General features: G+C 37.6%; 1 protein-coding gene across 1 annotated transcript in view; it reads right to left on the bottom strand.

Annotated features, from left to right (window-relative positions):
- Nucleotides 1-301: 301 nt before the first annotated feature.
- TAB3 (TGF-beta activated kinase 1 (MAP3K7) binding protein 3) overlaps nt 302-21,848 on the bottom strand; it is a 44,285-nt gene continuing 22,738 nt past the window's right edge. Inside the window, exons 2-7 of the mRNA XM_032184335.1 lie at nt 18,661-18,849; nt 15,727-17,179; nt 11,913-12,073; nt 9,399-9,492; nt 8,587-8,670; nt 302-4,853 (exon numbers count right to left, since the gene is read on the bottom strand). Coding sequence (XP_032040226.1) covers nt 4,705-4,853; nt 8,587-8,670; nt 9,399-9,492; nt 11,913-12,073; nt 15,727-17,179; nt 18,661-18,762 — 2,043 coding nt within the window. The 5' untranslated portion in view covers nt 18,763-18,849 and the 3' untranslated portion in view covers nt 302-4,704. The remainder of the gene's footprint in view (nt 4,854-8,586; nt 8,671-9,398; nt 9,493-11,912; nt 12,074-15,726; nt 17,180-18,660; nt 18,850-21,848) is intronic.

The following is a 21,848-nucleotide window of genomic DNA, read 5'->3' as shown; positions in this document are numbered from 1 at the left end:
CCTATGTCCTGTTTCTACACTAGAAGATGCACAGAATACCTACCCATTATCGCAGTGGGACTCACACCCTGAGCACCTTCACAGGAACAGGATTTGGACCCCGTTTGAATACCCAGAAATTGCCTAATGAGACTTATGCTGACCACTAAAAAAAAAAAAAAAAAAAATCCCCAAAGTCACTGAAATAAGTTTGCTATAGCAGTAGGCTCAAGTAGACTAGAAGCAATCCGATTATGAAAGCAAAAAGGTTGTATTTTTAAACATTTCCTACTACATACAAGAACAAATGCAGAATGTGATGTTTGCTTAGTTTTATTAATTTATTTTGCAGGAATCTGCAACTCGGAGTATGCACTGTCTGGAGGTACCATGCATGCATAGCCTCTGAATGCCTTTATACAATTTCATCTCTTAGTAGTAAGTTCATTCACAGCATACACAAATCTAGAATGTAGACACCATATATACAGGATTAAACAAGATCGTGTCTTCTTGTTTTAATGAAAAAAATTTAACAGGGTTTCACACAGCAGGAAATACGGATTAGATACATTGGTGCCACCATAAATAAATAAATTTCAAGAACACAGTTTTTTAAAATCTTTTTCAAAGGTACTGAAAATCCAGGATTATAGTATTGCATTAACTCCATTGACTTCTGATTATTCAAAACCAAGAAAAATAGTCGCATTAATATTTATGGACATAAACAACAATGAAAGCCCCAAACTGAAGAAATCTGGCAAAACTCAGTCATGGCCAGCTTCAAAATAATGCTGACATTTCAAAATGAAACAAACGTAGCAGCACATAGAGACAGTACTGACTATGGGATGTGTTATTGTGCATGTCTTCTTTCTTTACGGGATGGAGAGTCACTGTAGTATAGAGCACACAAGTTCTGTTGTGCCAAAGAAGCTGATGAATTGTTTATGTCCAACTGTCCACTTCTTGCCAGGATAGTCATTTTCACATTCTAGGGTATATCACTGAATTTTAAAATATAATTCTGATGACACGTTGGTTTTTAGCATATTTAATCTTCTCACATTCTGTTTAAAACATTCTTTTGTTTTCATTTTGACTTGTCCCCATTTCAACTCAAGTATTTTTATTTCAGTTTCAAGGGGGTTTACAATCAATATCAAATGTGAAAGTATTTAAAAATTGAAATGAGATGTATAACTGGGAGAGAGAAAGTAACTGAAAGAGAGGGTATTTTTAAAAATGTGATTTAGAAGCATATCATAATCAGAAAGTACTGAGACCAGCTCTTTTAAGAATTATAACACCTTTTCACCACACCTCCCAATTTTCAAGGGAAACACACATACCACAGACATACAGATACACAATTCAATCTGATCTAAGACTACATTTTACAAAGTAATTCCTTTTGCTTGACTTCCCATCCCTTTCCTCTTCACCCAAACAAGACTAATAATTACATCAAATTAAAAGGAGATCCAAAGTTCAGGATTTCTTTTGGTTTACTGTACTCTGAATCATCTTCCGCAAGCCCCACTCTAAATAAACCTTTGAAGAACTACAGAAGTATTCTATAATTAAAGGGAATTTATCTTAATAGCACAGCAGATATAAAATAAGCTTTATAAAATTTCAATGAACAGTGAAATAATTTTGAGTATTTGAATGTCCAAGTCAGTTACAAATTCTACCAATCTAGTAGCATGGTTGAGGGAGAGCTCAATCATTAAGGAAAAAAGAAAACACAAGTAGTGCATTGACTCAACACAATGGCATCAGCATCCCACCATTCACACATACACACACAAAAGTTTTATACAATACAGTGCATTTTTATATGCCAGCTGACATTAGGGTTTTATGTGCATTCAATAAATATTACAGAAACCAATCTTTTTTTGGCATAATCTACAATTCAGTTGGGGTGTGAACAGCGTCACCTGCTTTCAGAAGGAAAATGAATCATCATTCAAAATACAATTTACATTCTAAGAAACTAAAAATATTCAAGCACCATGTAAAGTTTTTACTATTAATGTCTGTGCATGAGCATTTACAAATAAAGGAAAAAAATTGAAGGTTTTTCTGTGGCATTGTTGTTGCTTTGTTTTTTGTACAAACAACAAATGAGAGTAAGTGAGAAACTGGACTAAAATTATTGGTACAAATGAATTCATTTGCAATTTAATGGCACTCACTTGGTCTTTCAAAAAGTATCTTGGTGTCAAGGCAGCCTTCTTTTTCTTCCTCTGGTGAAGCTATAACTAAGACTAGCAGGTCTCCATAACCCCAGAAACCATACACTTGTGGTTATTACAGTTCTGGGAATGATTGGACTGCATGCATTTTTATTTTATTCAAAAGGAGCATCTATTCTGTCAGAAAGTGACACAACAGTAATGACACACAACACACCTACTCTCATTTGCTGAGCGCCATGATCGTTTCTATCTTTTTGGAATTCCAGCAAAAACAAATGCTTCTTTCTAGAAAGTCTATGGAAGTACAACTGAATAGAAAACTGAAACACTACAAAGGCAAAGGCATCATGATAGAGAAGTCATGAAGTTACTTGTTTTGTTTTGAGTAATTCATTTTAGTGCCAGTAAAAGCCATGGTACTCCTTATCCTAGGTAGAATGCTTCTGCTTAACTGTTCTCTAGTTATCAGTTTTGATGTGTCCACTTAAGCAAAATTATTATTTTATCTTATTCAGACAGTGATTTTTCCCCCCTCTCCATATGTGATGAGCTCTTCACATAGTATGGAAGCGAGAAAAACTACCTCTGATGCCTTTGACTTTGTTTTGCTCATTTGTGGTATACACTGATTGCTGGAGATCTCTTAGCTTATTTAAAATTATGCTGAAGATTTAATTAGTGCAAGAACATATTGAAAAATGCCAGATCAAATACTGGTTCCTCATCTAAGATCACAGTTTATTTTTTTACTTTTATCTTTATAAACTGCAGGGAGAGAAGACACCAGATTCAGCAATGTAGTCAAGATAAGTTTTTCCTCCACCCAAACCTTAAAAACGCTGTTTGATTTTAAACAAGGATTCAGACACATGATTGTTCTACCACAGCTCAACAAGTTATCACACATCAAGTGAATTGTGGTAATTGACCATATGGAAGGGGTTGCCATGAGCTAAGAACAACTTACAATGAAATAGTTTGAATCTCTCCTGCTAAGGTTTAGATAGCACGTTTTGCCTCACAGTTGTAAAGTCAATTACCACAACTCAGCTGACGTGCTTGGTTGCATCTGACTCCTGACAAAGTTGCACCATAAAAACTCAAATGCACTGTATCAGTTTCTGACCAGTACACAAAATATCCTATTCAGTTGCAGTTCAGTAACACAATCATTCAGCTGCCCAAACCCAAGTTCAATTTCACAAATAATGAGTGCTTTATTACAGCAACCTGAAGCATTCAAATTGAACATCACCTTTATAATACAGTATATCATATGCATAAAAGTACCAGTATAATTTCAGTTGCAAGTCTTGTGTTCTTCAACCTACGGCAAATATTTCCTGACCAAAATAAAAAGAATGCAGTGTATATTTTTTCAAGATCTGCCATCTGCTATTTTATACAGGCTGGTTTATTAACAATGTGCAAATAAACCTTTACTGAAGAGCTAACTGATTAATTATTTTTCAGCTAACTTTGAACTGGGGCACAAAGTACCTTCTGTGCTGTAAACATCATGAATTCTCCACAAATCGGAAGCTGAAAAGGCCTAAGGAACTGGGTACAAACACTTCTCATACATAATCATGGCTGAACTCAAGTCTTCCAAACTGAATTTGTAGTAGTCTGCATTTGGCATGTCACTGTGCTGCTACAGCACAGTCTTAGGAAATTGTTGCATATAAAAGCATACTTTTAGCTTTAAAACACAATGGCCTAATGAAAGCATGCAGTAGTATTTTCATCCATAATATGGTAGAATTCATTCTTAGTTTATTACCAGTGTTGACACAGCCAGGTGAGCACTGTACAAGCAAAAGGGATTGTAAAAAATTACCTCTGATTAAACTCTCTGTAACACTCATACAGTATCTCATTTAGTCACCTTAGGTCACTATTTCAAACAGCAATTTTTTGTAGACATAAATTACCCTGAAAAAAGCAGCAATTACAAATACCTTTTTTTTTGTTTTGTACACTTTGCAAATTTATGGTTGCATTTACCTGTCTTCCTTTTCAGTAGCTTACAATCTAGAAGCACAGGGAGCCTTTGTTTTCCAGCTAGCTGTGGCCAGGTTAAATCAGCTCTGGCTCTTCAGTTTTCGGGATAAGTGTAACATTTCACACCATTACTAAAAGTCCTATAACTTCAAAAAGAAATTTTTTTTTTTTTTTTAAAGAGCCACTAAGCAGTAACTATAACCACAGGACTAAACACCAGTAGTTATTTGCTTTCCTGCATACATTCTTCCTGAAATTAATCCTTTTATATTTTCAGCTTTTGTTTTCTGCTTTGTTCACTGTAATAGGATAAAAAAGAATTTCACCCTTATTTCTTTTTACTGTGGTACAAGCAGAAACATCTTAACACATTTCTCCCACCCCTTGCGTTATGAAGATTGTAGACTGGCAAAGGCCGGGCAGATGGACTGAAAGGTTCCCCATGTTTCCTTCTTCTACAGCTGTCGGCTTGAGAGCCTGTTTTCAACCCAATGCAGCCCCTTCCTGATTTTCAGGTGTATCGTGGCATTTCACACTGCTCACAGCGATTTAGTGCTGGGTGATTTAGAAAGGTGCAGCTATCACAATTCCATGGAGCCCCTTCAAAGTCTTCATCTCTTGGCTGAGTCCGTGAAGCCTGCTTGGAATTGTTTGGATGCTCTAAAAAAAAAAAAAAAAAAAAGTTTCTTATATATAAAAGGTAGAAACATTTCTACATAGATAACACAAGTTGTTTTGTTTTTTTTTTTTTTTCCCCTACATCACTTCTAATTCAGTTTGTGAAATGTAATTATTTAAAGGATTTAAAGGGTTTCATTTCTGTAAAGAGTCACTTAACCATACTGCTTTCAAAACAAGGAGTCACCACTGTTAGGCCACTGATATTGCTAAAGGTTTAAATATCTTGAAACAAAGTTTGTTAAGAAACACTGCTGTTAAGAATGACCTGATAAATTTATATACAGCAGTCTCTTACCCTATTTTAAATTCCAATAACCCTACTTTCATCTGAAGTGAAAGACAACTTCTAAATCAGTTCCTTCAATATTTTCTATATCTTTGCTAGGCATCCAGGCAGAAGAAAATATCAAATATCAAATCAAATGATAAGCCTGCTTCAAAAACAGGATGATTGTTTTTCTCCACAGTCACAACACGGTTGGAACTGGAAGGGACCTCTAGAGATCATCTGGTCCAACCCCCCTGTTCAAGTAGGGCTACCTACAGTGGGTTGCCCAGGATCATGTCCTGGTAGCTCTTGAAAATCTCTGAAGGGGGAAACTCCGCAACCCCTGTGCAATCTATGCCAGTTCCTGGTCACCCTCACAGTGTTTCCTAATGTTGAGACAAAACATTGCCTCTTGTCCTGGTACTGGGCACCACCGAACCTGGCTCCATCTTCTTTGCATCCTCCCTTCAGGTATTTATCAACATCTATAAGATATCCCTCTGAGCCTTGTTTTCCAGACCAACCAGTCTGAGCTCTCTCAACCTTTCCTCATAAGGGGAGATGCTTCAATCCCTTGATCATCTTGGTGACCCTATGCCAGACTCCTTCTAGCATGTCTAGATCTTCCTTGTACTGGAGAGCCCAGAACTGGACACAGCACTCTAGATGCAGCCTCTCCAATGCTGAGTAGAGAAGAATCACTTTTCCTGACCTACTGGTGATACTTCACCTAACACAATCAGAAGTACTGTTAGCTGCCTTATAGACACAGGCACATTGCTGACTCGTGTTCATCTTTGTGTCCCTACCAGGACTCCTAGGTCCTCTTATGCAAAGCTGCTTTCCTGCTGGATGGTCCCTAGCATGTACACCTGCATGGGATTGCTTCCTACCCGTCTTTGCTTCCACCCTCTGTAGACTTCCTTTTTGTTTTTGAGCATGGCCATGAGTTCCTTGTTTCATGTCCATGTCCATGCAGGCCTCCTTGCAATTTTACATGACTTTGTTGGGAGGCGTTGCTCTTGAGCATGGAAAGGTGGTCCTTGAATACAAATCAGCATTCTTGGGCTGCTCTTCCAGGGTCTTATCCCACTGGATTCTACCATGTAGATCTTTGGAAAAGGCCAAATGATTTTCTCATGGCTTTGCAGCAGGGATGTGTTAAGTAGTACTTAAGTTTTAATTCATAAAATCAGTATGTATGTATGAATATACATTAGGTATTAACCCACATAAAGAACCAAAAAAGGTTTTCCTGATGTCTTCAACACTTCAAGACCTCAGACTATCTATTAAAAGTGAAAAAAAACAGACATCTTTAAAACAGCTTAACATAAAACTTATGTTGTAAAAAAGGACTGCAATTTGCAATTCAAAAGTTCACTTATTACTTTGCTGAGTATCATCTACTCAGAAATCTAACAGGAGGCTGATGACAAAGTTAATTACAAATAGTACCTACATTTGTCTTCAAAGACATATGTAAAGACTGAAAAAAATGGCCTCCTTGCTTAGATATAAACCCTCTCCAATGAAGATGCTGCATAATCACATTAGCAGTGTGTGGCCTGAACAGATTTTTACTAAGCAAGCAAGCCATGTGAGCACAAAGACCTCATTCATGTTCACTAGCCAGACTGAAGCAAAGACCAGGTATGTCTGCCCATACCTGCCTTTCTGCCCACATCTTCAAAAACTGAATATTAAGGATCTTGAATATTAATGAATAAAATTGAATATTAATTTAATTTTCCAGGAAAAAATGAACTAAATGGATCCATGTTAAAAGCCAAGCTCAACATACAATATACCAACCCTAACACAGGTTGCTATTAAGTTGTCAAACAAAACCCAGAAGCTAGTCTTAAGTCATCCAAGTCCTCATAAGACACTTTCCTATTACCAGTAAAATCACTTATTTCATACACCTTGCACACTATTTTGCTTTGAAATAATAAATGGACTTGTATAATCAAAAGAGTGTCTTAAAGCATCACTAAGTACCTTGAATCAACCAAATGACCACTGCAATTTAACATGAATCCAGGTAGGTGCTTTTGTGCCACTGCCCACCTGATGATACTATCTTTACCACACAGTAGCACTTGTGCAGGGATCACTTTTTTTTTTTTAAACTGGTATATGGATGAGCAGTAGTTCTGGACCTTTACTTTTTAAATTTCCACATGCTAGGCATTTTAGAACACTGAAGGGAAAAAATTTGGTTCAGAAGAAGGTGGGAAAAGATTTCCTTATATAAATTCAAAATTAAACCGCAAAAGCCTTTGAGAAGTGCTTAATAACAAATAGATTTTGGATTTTCAAGCAAACTATATAGTTAATTTTCTGATACAGTAGCAATTTCAGTACATACTATTTACGGTGAGAGGAGACAGTATTATACATCTTATCACATAAGATTTTCAGAGAAAAGACCACTGTTTTCTCTATATCGGAGCACAGGATCCTGGACTGACTATTTTAGAGGAACGGTATTAAGCATTTAAGAACATTCACTGGCATTTGAAAGTGATTCTTCCAACAGATTTCAAGAGCTGATTGGAAAAAAAAAAAAAAAACTTGGGCAAAAAATACCTGAGACAAGAGGCAGGGTTCTACTCCAAAATGACCCCTGTGTGTACTGAAGTCTAGAGTGCTACTGAGCCATGCAGCCACTAGGTGTCTACTTAGGGTGAGCAGGGATTCACTCTGGAATGCAGTGATTGAATCTCCACTGAACAAAAAGACTAAATACATAGCTCCTGTGTGCATGTATCTTAAGTCCTAAGCTGGATAGGAATGCTAGATACTATACAATTAGCACAGAAAATTTCAGAAATCAGTAATGAACTTCTAACAGATGGGACCCTGGAATAACTGCAGTTCCATGTGAGAAAACATACTCCATCAAAGTCCTTCAGATATCTGAGGCTCTTGCTACACTAGAACAAACTTCAGGGTTGCTACTGTGAAACTCCTACTCTGCACACAAAATAAAAGCCTGACCAGGCAAGTTAAATTAAAAATATAAATGCAAATTTTAAAAAGCTGATCTGGACAATTAAATTTACATAAAAGATCTCAAACTATAAAATCCCAACAACGTATTAGAAGACAGCTAAAAAAAATCCTGGTAAGAGTTAAAAATCCTTTTAACTCTTAGGTTAAAAGCATTTCAAAAAAAAAAAAAAAGACGTAATTAGGAAGCTTTAAAGTGTTAAGAGCTTGTATACTTTAAACTCTTCTTCTAATAGTGGGTAACAGTATTTGCAAACAAGACACTACCAGAATACTTGTTGGAAACAACCTGTCTGAGGAAAACAAGCTGCAACCAGGACTACTGCAGTTACATAAGCATGTTATGGTTTGGCTTATACAAAGAAAAAGAAAGAAAAAACATTCTCAGTACAGTTAAAGCAAGTTGAGGCTTGCTTTTTAACTTACCTTTTTTATATGGCTTTGGTGGCACAACAGGACCAGGCTCTATGTTATCGTAGAAGTTACATGTGGCTTTCGGATCAAAGTTCCCTGTCAGAAGAGAGAAATAAGAAAGCATAATTCAAATGTTATTTACAAGCCTATAACAGTGACATGAACATCTAGAAACTTCAGATTTTAAAATAGAGTGTAATAGTAATAACATGTATAGCTTTTTCCTGATAGTCTTTTTTCATGTATTTTCAGTTTTACATTGATTCTAGTAATTTTTAGCAGTCTACTCTCATACTGAACAATCAACTCCAGTTCAATGTTCTGTATTGCTTTAAAAATATAGGAAAATTCAAATCATTCTGTAGGACATGGTCTTGGTTAAAAAGAATGAAAAAAGGGAGACTATGAATTTTTACACCTATTTGACTGTATTTATATCAGGTTTCTGTCACAGAAAGGATTTTAAATGCCTAGACAAATTTACATTTGCCAACTTCTTGGCTGCAATCAGTCTTTCTGGTTTGTATCACTTTATCAGAGGTAAATTAAAAATGTAAGAACCTTCACTAGGAAGTACTATTTTTAGATTTACTTAAAGTTAGTTTTAAGTAACTATTTAGTCAGTATTGTAATTTAACTTGGCCAAGTCAAATTTAACAAGTTGCTATTGAAAAATACATCTTTTTAGTTAAAAAAAAGAGATTGATAAAGTTCAATTTTAATTAAAGAGTCCAAAAAGAATATGCACGCTTAAGCATACTCTATATTTAAATTATGGTGTGTTGTTGTTTTTTTTTTTTCAAAACCATAAAGCAGTTCTATACCTCTAGACTGAAGGAGGTCAACTTCTTTCAGTGTACAGTCAACATTTATCTGGAGCTGTCTGTTGAGGCTTCTTAATTTGGTCATTTCCTCAGGCTAGGGAGAAACAACCCAAGATAGCAATTGTAGGAGAGTCAGCATCTTATCCGACATATAAATAACATTGTTTATCTATGTTAACAGCTTTATTAGAAATTAAGTATAGCCAAGGCACTGAATAGAGCATCCAAGATTTCACTGCCTCACCCTCCCTGCCACCCAATTTTTCCTCAAAAAACATTTTTCTATTGTCATTTGAAGAGGCTTAAGGAAAAAAAAAAGAAAAATACAATATTAGAATTCATTCGTAAAAAGGCATAGTTCTTCACAACCTTATAAAATCACACACCTTATAAAAATCTGTATGAACTGACAACTCGATACATTAGTTTACATCACGATGATCAGAAAAGAAAATAGGAGCTGCAGTTCATATAAGATTCTGATATTACTTGATTATAATCAAAGAATAGTCGATTTACATCACCCAAAAGAGCTCCAACATGCCAAACCTTCTAACCCAGTATATTTAAGTAATTCAGTACTGCATAACAATAATTATTCATAATAGAAGAATGAATAGAGTCGAGTCTATATGCATAGAATAAAGAAACCCCACTTAAGTTACTGAAATGCAAAGTGCTCCTAATGTTAGCAGCAACGATTAACAACACAGATGCAGAAGTAACCCTAGGCATCCTATCTTACGGTACACTTCAGCATTACAAAATTGTTGAGGTTGGATGGAACCTCTGGAGGTCACCTGCTCCAACCCCTGCTCAAGCAGGGACACCCAGAGCAGGTTGCCCAGGACCATGCCCAGGCAGCTTACAGAGATCTCCCACGGAGAGAATCTCCACCTCTCTGGGCATCTTGTTCTCACCACCTGCAGAGTAACAATGTGTTTCCTGATGTTCAGATAGGACTTATGGGCAACAGTATCGAAGGCCATACTGAAGTCTAGGGAGACAACATCCATGGCTGTCCCCTTGTCCACCAGGCTGGTCACTTCATTGTAGAAGCATATCAGGTTGGACAGGCATGACTTCCTCTCAGCGAAGCCATGCTGACTTGTCTTTCACAGGCCTGAAAATGGTCTCTGACATTAGCTGTTCCACCACCTTCCCAGGGAATGAGGTAAGGCTGGACAGCTTGTGGTTCCCTGGGTCCTCCTTCTTGCCCTCCCTGAAGACAGCAGTGACATTTGCTTTCCTCCAGTCTTTAGGCACTTCTTCCAGTTGCCATGACTGACCAAAGATTATAGTGTGGCCTCCCAGTCACATCTGCCAGCTCCCTCAGCACTCATGGGTACCTCCTGTCAGGGTCCGCAGACTTACCAATGTCCAGTTTGCTTAAGTAATCCCTGACCTGGTCCTCTTCCTCCAAGGGTAGGTATTCCTTGTTCCAGCCCTTCCCCCTGGTCTCTAGGGCCTGGGATCCTAGAAGGCTGCTCTTGCTGGTAAAGACTGATGCAAAGAAGGCATTCAGTACCTCAGCCTTGTCCCTTCCCTGTAGAGCCAGGTCCCTCACATGGTTCAGCAATGGGCCCACGTTTTCCATACTTTTCCTTCTGTCATCAATGTGCTTACAAAAGACCTTGTTGTGTTTGATATCTCTGGCCAGATTCAAATCCAGTTGGGTTTTGGCTTTCGTAACCTCATCCCTGGATGCTCATACATGCCAAATACCTCAGACAGATAAGACATACAGCAGATGTACTTACTACTTCAGCAGATAACAGCATATACATGTATGCTGTTACTAAAGCACAGTATGCTTTCCTGCCTACATCTGACTGTATTGTTTATGTAAGCATAGTGAACAAGACTGAACTGATTTGGCTAACAACTGCACAAACTGAAAGCTATTTTTCAGTCAGACGAGTTGTCTTATCAGAGCCATACAGATGTCTGAGCTAGAGTCACTAGTGGTTAGAAGTCAGAGATAGGAAGAAGTAACAGGGACACGAGGAGAGAGAGGTGCCAGCTATTTGAGCCAACACTGCCAGTGAAAAGTAACTTGGCACATTGTGCACATACCAAATGGGAAGTGGAATGTCTAAGAGATGCAACTACTCATTGTATCAAGGTATTTTGGTGTTTAAAATACCTTTTCAAAAAACTTGAAGCTCAGCTGTATCAACAACTGTGCTGGATATGGATCAGACACTACAGACAGACTTGGACACATGCTTCTACCGGTTGTTACGAAAGTAATTGTCTATTCAGTTCTGTGGCCCAGAGAAACACACATATATAAGTCTCACTAGGTCTGTTGTGAATCCTAAGAACACCAGACATACACACTTCTTAAATGTTAAGAACTGGCTTACTACAAGCCAAGAACTTAGAGAAAAATCATTTCCAAATACTGAAGATTTTGTAAGGCAAAATATTTGGGGGTATATTATACTTTATTTCATGAAAGCGTAAGAAATAAATTTGTATCTTGAATTAAAATACTAACAAATTGCTTACTGTTGGAATTGCAGTTGTACAGCTAACTCTTCGAAGCCGCCTCTGCATTAGATCGTGCTCCATGCCATTGACTTCAGCTTTCAGGCGTTCAAGTTCTTCTTTCTCAAGCTTCAGTTCCTTTGCTAATCTCTCCATCCTTGCTCGTTGATGTAAAAGCAAGGCTAATATTTCACATGGAAGAAATAGTTACTAACATAAAAAAAAAGCTGGAAAACTGAATTCTTAGCTTATATGTAAGATTCATGAGCGACCTTTCTGGAAAAGAACGTGATCATAAACATGCAGCCAAATACCAGCGTGAAGATGCTATTTAGGACAAAGTTCTTCCAGAATAAATAAAAAAAAATAGTAACTTGAAGTTGATATTACCATTTTGGTCTTTTTTTTTTTTTTTTTTTTTTTTTGCATTTGGTCTTTCTCGTCTCAAAAATACAAAAGGCACCTGTACAAGCATACAGCTTCTCAGGATAGAACAGCAACCTGATTATGTTAATACTGTACTGACAAAAAAAGTAAATACCAGAGGTAAGATCAGAAGATAACACTTCATAGCTACTGTTCCAACAGTGTCTGACACACTAGCCCTTAGACTGCTAAGTTGTTTTTTCAGTGCTATTCCAGAGTATGCAGTATAGGAAGGAATATTTAAGTATTTAACTATTCCTTGCTTTTCACAGAATCATAAAATGTCTCAGGATGGAAGGGACCTTCAGAATCATCCAGTTGTAACCACCTTGCCATGGGCAGGGATGACAACCACTGGATCAGGTTGGCCAGAGCCTCATCCAGGCTGTCCTTGAGCACCTCCAGGGATGAGGGATCTTCAGCTTCACTGGGCAACCTGTTCCAATGCCTCACCATGCTCACAGTGAAGAATTTCCTTCTGATATCTAATCTAAGTCTCCCCTCTTTTAGTTTAAAACCATTCCTCCTAGTCCTTTCAATGTCTGCCTGAGTAAAAAGTCACTCTCCATCTCTTTTATAACCCCCTTTAAGTACTAAAAAGCCACAATGAGGTCTCCCTGGAGCTCTCTGCCTTTCTTCATAGGTGAGAGTTGCTCCAGCCCTCTGATCATCTTTGTGGCCTCCTCTGGACCACTCTAACAGCCCTACATCTGGATACAGTACTCCAAGCAGAGAGGGGGACAACCATCTTTTCAGGGAGTACTTTAATTATCAATACTACAAATTCAGCATTGCTCAAAGGCAGAACTACAGAACTTCAATAAAATAGCCTAGACATGAGAATCCTGAGGGTGTGTGGGGGGGGGAAGCAACAGAGCTGGCGGGGGGAGAGGGAAGCTCAGGTTTTTCATAGTCATTAATTCTACAATAGAACTAATTTGCTGCCCTCTCACCTCTCCCTGCTGTTAATCAACCATTTTCTCATACTTCTGTCATGATAGTGAAACTTATGACTCCCAGTTGCAAGCTGATGTTGGGCTCTCTGAGCAGCCACTCAGCTATAGAAATTTGCCTAGCTACAAAATACTAGTTTTTGCAGGAAGAGAGTCCTGAGTATTTCATCATGACGCAAAATTGGCCAAGTTTGTTAGTGTGATGCTGAACACTTTCTGACCTAGCTGTTTTATCTGATGAAAGTCTACCAGGAAAGAGAAAAATAGGAGAAATTTGTTGCTAGTATTCAGACAAGCATGCTACCCATGTAACAGTTTTTCAGCAAACTGAATACATGAAGATGCTGTAGAAAAATTAGAAAAAAATGATATTTCATACAAAGCACCTGCCACCACCTACCCCTTTTCTTCATCTCTATCTAATACAGGCAAAGAGAAAAAATAAAGTCTCACACATACTTGCATTCTTGCTGGAAAAAAAAAAAAAAGTTAGAAAAGTAAGCAACAACGTGATGTAGCTTACCAGGGGAAGATAAAAATGCAGTGGCATAAAATGACTTTTTAACACGTGTCAGTATTCTGTGCAAAACAACACTATACTTTGTTTTTTGCATGGAACCACCAATTCTCGGTCAAAGAATAAACACTAAATCCTATCCAAAGAATAACATGAGATGTTTTTATAATATAGGTTCCAATATTACTGATCAAAACCGTTCTCTACTTTTTGAGGTAAATGCAAGTCACTCGAGTACATTTGAGGAGATCACAGAATTAATTAAAAAAAAAAAAAGTACTGGTACTACGGTGTATGATTTACCACCATTACAGTCAAATCCTGTCTTCACATGACTCCTCCAACTTAACATGGGATATGGCTTCACTACATAGCTTAGTATTATACCTCAGGTACAACTGATCAAATTTGACTTATGCTACAAAACCTTAGAAGTAGACACCAGAATGGATTTTTGGTAACAGTTTTCACAATGGTTCATATTCAGAAGAAAATGAAGTGATCTTGTTCCCTACATTAAGCTGTTTAGTATACTCCTCTTCAGGCCTCCGCAGTGGTAGCAGAGTATAACATTTATTCTTCCACAATTTATTTCTGTTAAGAGTTCACAGTGCGGCAACACCAAAGGCTAACAAAGCCCCAGATGTGGTATTACCACAAAAGCAGACAGCCCAAACGGCACATACTAGCTGGCTTTATTGTTTTCCAAACACGGAAATCTAGACACAGATTCAAAAGTCAAAAACAGCTTTCTACATTTCAGAACATATGTGAAACATAAATGACTACCTTTTGTGAAGTTGGAAAACAAACATTACCAAAGAAATCGTATGACCTGAGTTACAGATCTACTAGCATTCTCTCAAAATAACATTTCTAATTGGGTTTACCAGGTACAAAACAGCTCTGTCGATGAGTTAAAATAGCTCAATAAACAGAAAGCAAAATAAATCAAGAACAGATTTATAACCATTATTTCAGCTGTCTCAAGTGAAAGGAAACCAATGCAGGAATTGCAATGCAGGAGCAATGCAGGAATAGAGACTCTTCTTTCCAAACAAATTTAGAAACAAAGTACATTCTTTAAATATCTGCTGTTGATTATCATTCTGTCATTACCCCAACTGATTAGTTTGAATGCTTACAGAGTGATTCATTTATTCCATTTCAAACGTTTCAAATCTAGAAAGCTGGTTACCCTGAGAAAAGCAGTCTTCATCTAAAGTTTAGTTTTCACCACTTTGTGTTTTTCTTTCTTGAGTAAATTATTTAACTCTACACATGGCAGTAAGACTAACTATAATCTGTCCCCATGCAGCAGAACACAAATCCTAAAATCTGTCTACCAAGCTTTTCCTCCTCTTCGAAAACTTTAAGTGCAACAAGTGAGCTTTTGATCAAGTTCTTCAAAATAATTATTTTAATACCCTTCAAAACAAAACACAATTTATAGTGACATGAGAAGCAATTTTAGCTGCAATCCTCTCTCCTCTTTTACTTCATACTCTTCAAGCTAAAACAAATAAGAATAAAATGCCTTGCAGAAGTTAGTGCTTCAAGTTCCATAAAGCACCCAGTACTGAACAACTAAATGTAAAGTTTTTCAAACAAAAAGTAATAAAGTCCACATGTAAATTTACGACATGGTTCACAATTTACAAACCAGATACATGGCATATGTTCATTCATTGTAGTGTTCTCTTAAGAAATTCCCTTTCTTTTGTCAAAAGCACAGTAATTTTATGAGCCTCAGAAATTCTTAATGTATTCAACTAAACTTTGGTACAATTTTAAAAAACAGAACAAACTGATTAGATGATCTTTGTCATGATCTGTCTTCTTCTCTGTACAGGTTCGATATTTCCTACTTTAACAAGTAGCAAAATCAAGCTAAAAATGCCTTTTACAATAATACAATTTTCAAGGGTAAAGCATTTACCTTGAGTGTAAGCATAGTCATCTGATCCAGAACTAGAACTTCTCTGATATTTATGGCTTCCTTTTTCTCCTCCAGATCCTGGGATTACAGAAATAGGCTGAATAGGTTCTGGTGCTGCAGTACGCTCTTCTTGGTCCACTAAATTTAAAAGATTCTCAGTCGGTGCTCGACCTACTGTGATTTTAAAAATAGTTGGGTTTGGCTGAGATACCATTACCCGAGGAGACTGTGTTGGTGCACCTGTAGGTCCAGTTGGTTGAGTGTAGGTAATATATACTGGATTAACACTAAATGGAGGTTTGGGTTGACCCGACATACCTCTTGATGGAGAGCTTGTAGGAGGAGTAGTGGCTGCATACAGCGGGTGCTGGTATCGTTGAGATGGTTGATTACTTATTGGTGAAGGACTTCTGTTCATTGCAGTCCCAGGCCTTTGCGGTGGCTCAACTGTAATTTCTATTTTGTTCATGGAACCTTTGGATAAACTAGGTCCAGCAAAAGGAGGAAGATACGACACGGAGTGACCGCTTTGTTTTTGAAAAGTCTGGGATGCTTGCTGATATGGATGAGGTGGGACAGTTGAAGGACTAGGAGGCATGAAGACATGTGAACTCTGATGACCCAGCTGAGGAGGCTGAACTTGGTGCTGAGGAGAGCCAAAAGGAGAGGGACACTGGGATGCCGGTGGTGATCGGAAAGCTGTCTGAGGAATCTGGGGTTGTTTAGGAGAATACTGAGAAGGTTGGTAGTTCTGTTGATGTGGATACACAGGTAGAGGACGGGGAGTATAATGTGGAACTGGGCCCTGTGGTGACGAATGCCACTGCGTATTCTGAGGAGTCTGTCGTCCTGAAGAACTTTGAGATGTTTGTCTAATATAAATAGAGCCAGGAGTCCCATAAAGATTGCTTGGAATCTGTGGAAGAATTTGTAGAGCTCTGGGTACACTCTGTCCAGATGGGAGGTTTTGTGATACTGTAACAGTAATGGGATTTGTACTGTACCGAGGTATGTGCATATACGTGGGAGGAGGGCCTTGCATAGCAGACGTGTTCATTCCTGGTTGTATGGAAGATGGCTGTGGAGGTGGCTGTGGAGGAGGAGTAGCTGCATTTCTATTCTGGTCATTCATGAAAAATGGATTGTAATTAGGAGAAGCTGCCACAACAGCGGGAGCAGAATGTGGTTCTTGAACTAAGCATATCAGTTGTTTACCTGCTGTGCGTTGTGGATCAATATGTCCATCACTTGAACTATGTACCAGTGTACGACCACCATTAAGTTGAGCTCCATCCCCTGCATGATAGCTGGTATGAGGATGAATACCCAGATTAATGTGCAAAAGGCTATTTCTATTCATTCTGGTGTCATCAGGACTATGGTACTCCATATATAAGTATTTGTTGCTCTCCTGTGCGAGGGCTCGACAACAGGCATCTAGATTGTTGTTGTTCTAGGAAGAAGAAGGGACACCTGTGTTCTTAAATGGCAAAAGAAAAAGCCACTGCTAAGAGTTCAACAAGCATTCAACTGAAGCTGCAATCAAGCCTCAATAGGCAGACCTCATAGCAGTTGATACAGATACGAATTTTGAAATAAAGATCATACCTACCAGGTCATAGCAAGTAGTACATAGCTCACGTTGCATCTAGCAAAATGCAATGGTAATGCTAGCTACAGTATGATATAAGAATCAAATCAAGTCTGAATTTGGTGAAAGTAAAAGTTATAACTCTATGCATCTTCTGCAAAGAACAGGAATGCACAATTAATTATTTCTAATAACATAAATAAAATTAAACTAGATGAAAATTGCACACTCTGAAGAGTCCAAGCAGAGATGCAGGTATCACTTTACTGTTTACTCATGTGTTTATTGTTTTACCTTTATTTTACAGTTTAGATGAGTACTTTTCTACCTAAAGGCTCCTTATAATTATGACATAATTTTAACTGTCTTAAAGATTTTCAGGCTCAAGGCTTAAAAAAAAAAAAAAAAAAAAAAAAAAGGCTTATTCATACATCAGGGGAAAGACCAAATAACCCCTGTAAGAACTTGATTTGTTCTGTGATGCCAGCAGTTGAATATACAAACATTAAATTATGAATCAATCAATTTAAAATAGGGAACTCCCTTTTCCCTTCTTCATCCATTTTAGCTTCATCTCTTAATACTAAAGTGAAGACTTAATCAAAACTTCACCTAATTTCACTACCAGACTAACATGGACATTCAGCATCCTTTCAGATGAAGACAGTTGAACATGACAGAAAAAGAGAATAGTCCAGCACTTAACTTTATATGACTCTCACTCTGTGGATACTTCTACCTGCTTACTTCCCCCTCCTGTCAAGCTCCCCTGCTAGACTCCAATGGTCAGTGGGAATATCCAGATGTATCACACAAATCTAACACAACATCTGGGAGACAGATCTTATAATAATAACCAGAACCACAGTCCCAAGACATCAGCCACTTGCCTTCATAAGACAAAACTTCATAAGGTCAGTCCTCAGCATCCATGCCACAAAGATTGAAAAACGTTAAGCTTTTAGGTAAAGCCAGTTCCTTATTTTGGAGGAAGGAGTTGTATTAAAACCTACTCCAGCATACTTATGTTCTTGATGCTTCTTGATGAAGCCATCATTAATAACCACCCTGTTAGCCACTCTCCTTAATCCTGTGTCCATACAGTCACACATGCAAGGATGAATAACCAGCAAGAAAAACAAAAAACAATAAAACACAAATGCAAGTGGAGGAATGGTAACATCTTGTATGTAGAAGACAGAATAACAAAGCAAGTAACAGAGTCTTCTACTCCTTCAAAATAAAACCAGAAGAATGAGAATTTATGTTCCAAGTAGACTACTAAGAAGTTTTCATGCTACAACAACAGAAGTACATAGGCACCTTTAAACTCTTCACCATACCTGAAGCATGCACTGAGATACCACCCCTTCAGGTATCTCAGGGAAACGTTGTCGGAGATCATGGAGTACCTGCACATCGAGTTGTTGACTGCCCTGCGCCATGCCAGACTGATGATGTTCCAGATTATCAAAAAACAGAAGTCAACAGGCCTTCCAATGATTATGATCTTCTGAGGCTTCTGGCATTTTCTGTAATAAGAAGAAGCCAATTATTTCTAAGCTATCACAGCCATTCTTTTTCCTTTCCCCAACTGCAATGACAAGTACATTTTAGATCCAGATATAAAGAGACGATGGCTTAAGCATGAGAGTGGGAATCATCATTTCTCAAATTCTAATCCAAAAACACTTAACATAGCACAGGTGTATCTACACTGTATTTTACTGGAATGTGCTAGCTCAGTTCTTTACCTGGTCCCATTGTGGTACCATATATGCATGACTTTAATTAACCTGGCTTGTATAAAACAGAGCTGTAATAGATTACTTAAATAGTATTCCCAGCGAGAATCTGAATAGTTTGTAGAAACGTCTGAAGTCATGGAGCACGCATGTCTTTATTATTCACATTATGCCAGAAATAATGGGCTAGAAATAGCGCAATTATTTTCTAAAAAAAAATAATTTTCTAGTAATGGGGCTTAAACTCCTTACATTGCTGTAAATTCAAGGAGTTGGAAGGAATTTTTGTGAAACACAACAGGATTTAAACATAGTTTAGTAAGTCCTTTTTAGGCCTATGATAATAATCTATTTCAGATCATTGTAAAGCACCTATTAATTATCAGCATAATTAATTACAAAAAAACATTTCAGGATTCTTACATTCAACAGCAAAAATACGGGATTTGAAATACAATACCAAAGGAATGCTAGACAACAAATACAATCTGAGTCAATAAATGCTTTCCTCAGTTGTTGCTCATGATCAGAGGAGTAATCATCCAAGAGCTAAGTCTAAGTAAAAATTCACATGGGCACTGCATGGAGATGGTACATGAAATAGCCTCTGTCTTTCCAACAGTAATATTCAGCTGAATTTTTAACTGGGGAGAATGTAAAGGCGTTTTCAAAGATGAAAATGAAAGATACCAGCAGAGTGGGTGTTCAAGTTAGGGTGTTCATCATTAGCTAGGTTAAGGCCAAAGTTTTCTCTCCATTTAAAACATTCACATCTCAGCCTTGGTGGAATTTTTGAATGGTACATAATGTACATACTCCAGAGTTGGCTTTTCAGTAGTTAGCTCAGCTCCTAACAGAAAACTAGAAAAGTAAAACAATTCAGCCTAGACATCCGCATACCTTCACACCTTCATGTGATAATAATCTCCTACAGTTTCCTGTATCTTTCCTAAGAAAGTCTCTTAGTTTGACTAAGAAAATAAAACATGTTTTCAAAGAAATAAAACATGTCAGGTTTAGGGTAAAAGAAAAAAAAAGGTTTGGTGGAGAATGGGGGAGGGATTTGTATTGTTTTTAATATTCAATACTCAGGCCTTTGTTTTTATTACCTCTTCCTAAATATTACTTCCTTTCACTGAAAAGTGGCAGAACAGCAACAACACGAAACAGAAGTCTGCTTCACTATCTGGCTGCTACATATGTGGACAGCCCTCAAGTAACATTATCCATCATGAAATGACATGTGCTCGCAGGAAGGGTTGCTCTGTTTTATCTGATGCATTCTAGTATCCAGTACTACACCTGTCACATCATACTCTTCCAAAATAAATGAGAAAATTAAAAAAAAAATAAAAACAGCGAGATCTTAATTATCCTGCCATGATTTCAGATATACTGCAAGAAATATAACTTGTATAATCATAGTGCATCATTTCTCTCTTCAAACATCAATTCAAATGTAACACAAGAAAGCAGACTGGGAATTTGCATCATTTCATAGAATGCTTTTCTATGCTTTAATACTAGTCTAAATCCAACATTCCCTTTGACATTTTTTCCAACAACTCCTGAATACTTAGGGTGAGTAGATGTGTAACCCTCAAAGTTATTGGCAGCTATTAGCCAACTAGGAATTTAATCAGAGTTCTCTAACCACAAATAATGGATAAGAGAAACTGCCATTCTCATTTTAGAGTCAAATCCTCTAGTCTTGAAAAGTCTACAAGAAACCTGAAATAATTCTCATGAGAAGAACAAACACACAAACTCAGAACTCCATGGATTCTATGGCTGCACAACTGTGGATTTATTTATTTACACATTTATTTTACAGTCAACCCCACAAAGTTCTCTTCAGCCATATGTCGGAGCACACATCTGCCTATTCTATCTGACCTGCCTACACCTGAATCAGCATTTTCCAGGCTAAGTGGCCCAAACCAGTGGGAACAAAAGACTCACATCCCAGGTCACTGCACAGCACCAGGCAAGCAGAGCAGTGAGACAAGAGCAGACCTCACAGTGTAGACAAGGGAGCTGCAACAGACAGGAGCAGACAGGACAGGAGCTCCTGCTGAGGCACAAGAGCCTAGGAAAGCAACTATCTGAGGCTCCTCTTTCATGGCACGCGTGTGCTGAGGGACACACTGAAGTGCACTACATTTAAGGTGCCTTATCATTATTGAAAGTTCACAGCACAGTTCACATCAAAAAATAACCCACAATTGCAATGAAAGCAAAAGTCACTTCATCTGCAACTTTCAAAAGCGCACAGAGGTTACCTAAATCCTAGCCGAAAAGTAATTCACAAGGATGAAATAAATTAACATTGCTATGCACACTGAAGTTGTAGTAACAAAAGCATTAAAGGGTATTGTTGCAGAATTGGTCCTGCTGTAGTAAGACACAGAAATGACCTTGGCAGCCATTAGTGAAACTTGGACCTTATGCGAAGAATCACTCTGGTCCTAAGCAATTCCACCAGTATTTTTTCCACAACTTTTACATGACTAAATTATATGGATGGGAAAACAGTACCTGTATCTTCTTCCCTAAAGCCACTTGTGAACTTTATAAGTTAAGAAAATATACCAGGGTCCACACTTCCACCAAACAACTGATTTCTCTCTTCAAGAAGGATGAATAAAAACCAGAATTACTATAATCTTGTTGCTCCCCCACACTGTGTTCAGAAGAAAATCTATTTTATTACCATTATTTTTAAATGCTAAGTCACCTAAAATAAAGATAAATGAATCATCAAAAAGATCCAGTTGAAAAACAAA

The sequence above is a fragment of the Aythya fuligula genome, chromosome 1 (assembly GCF_009819795.1).
Source record: "Aythya fuligula isolate bAytFul2 chromosome 1, bAytFul2.pri, whole genome shotgun sequence".
NCBI lineage: Eukaryota > Metazoa > Chordata > Aves > Anseriformes > Anatidae > Aythya > Aythya fuligula.
This window is presented reverse-complemented; position numbering and strand designations above follow the sequence as displayed.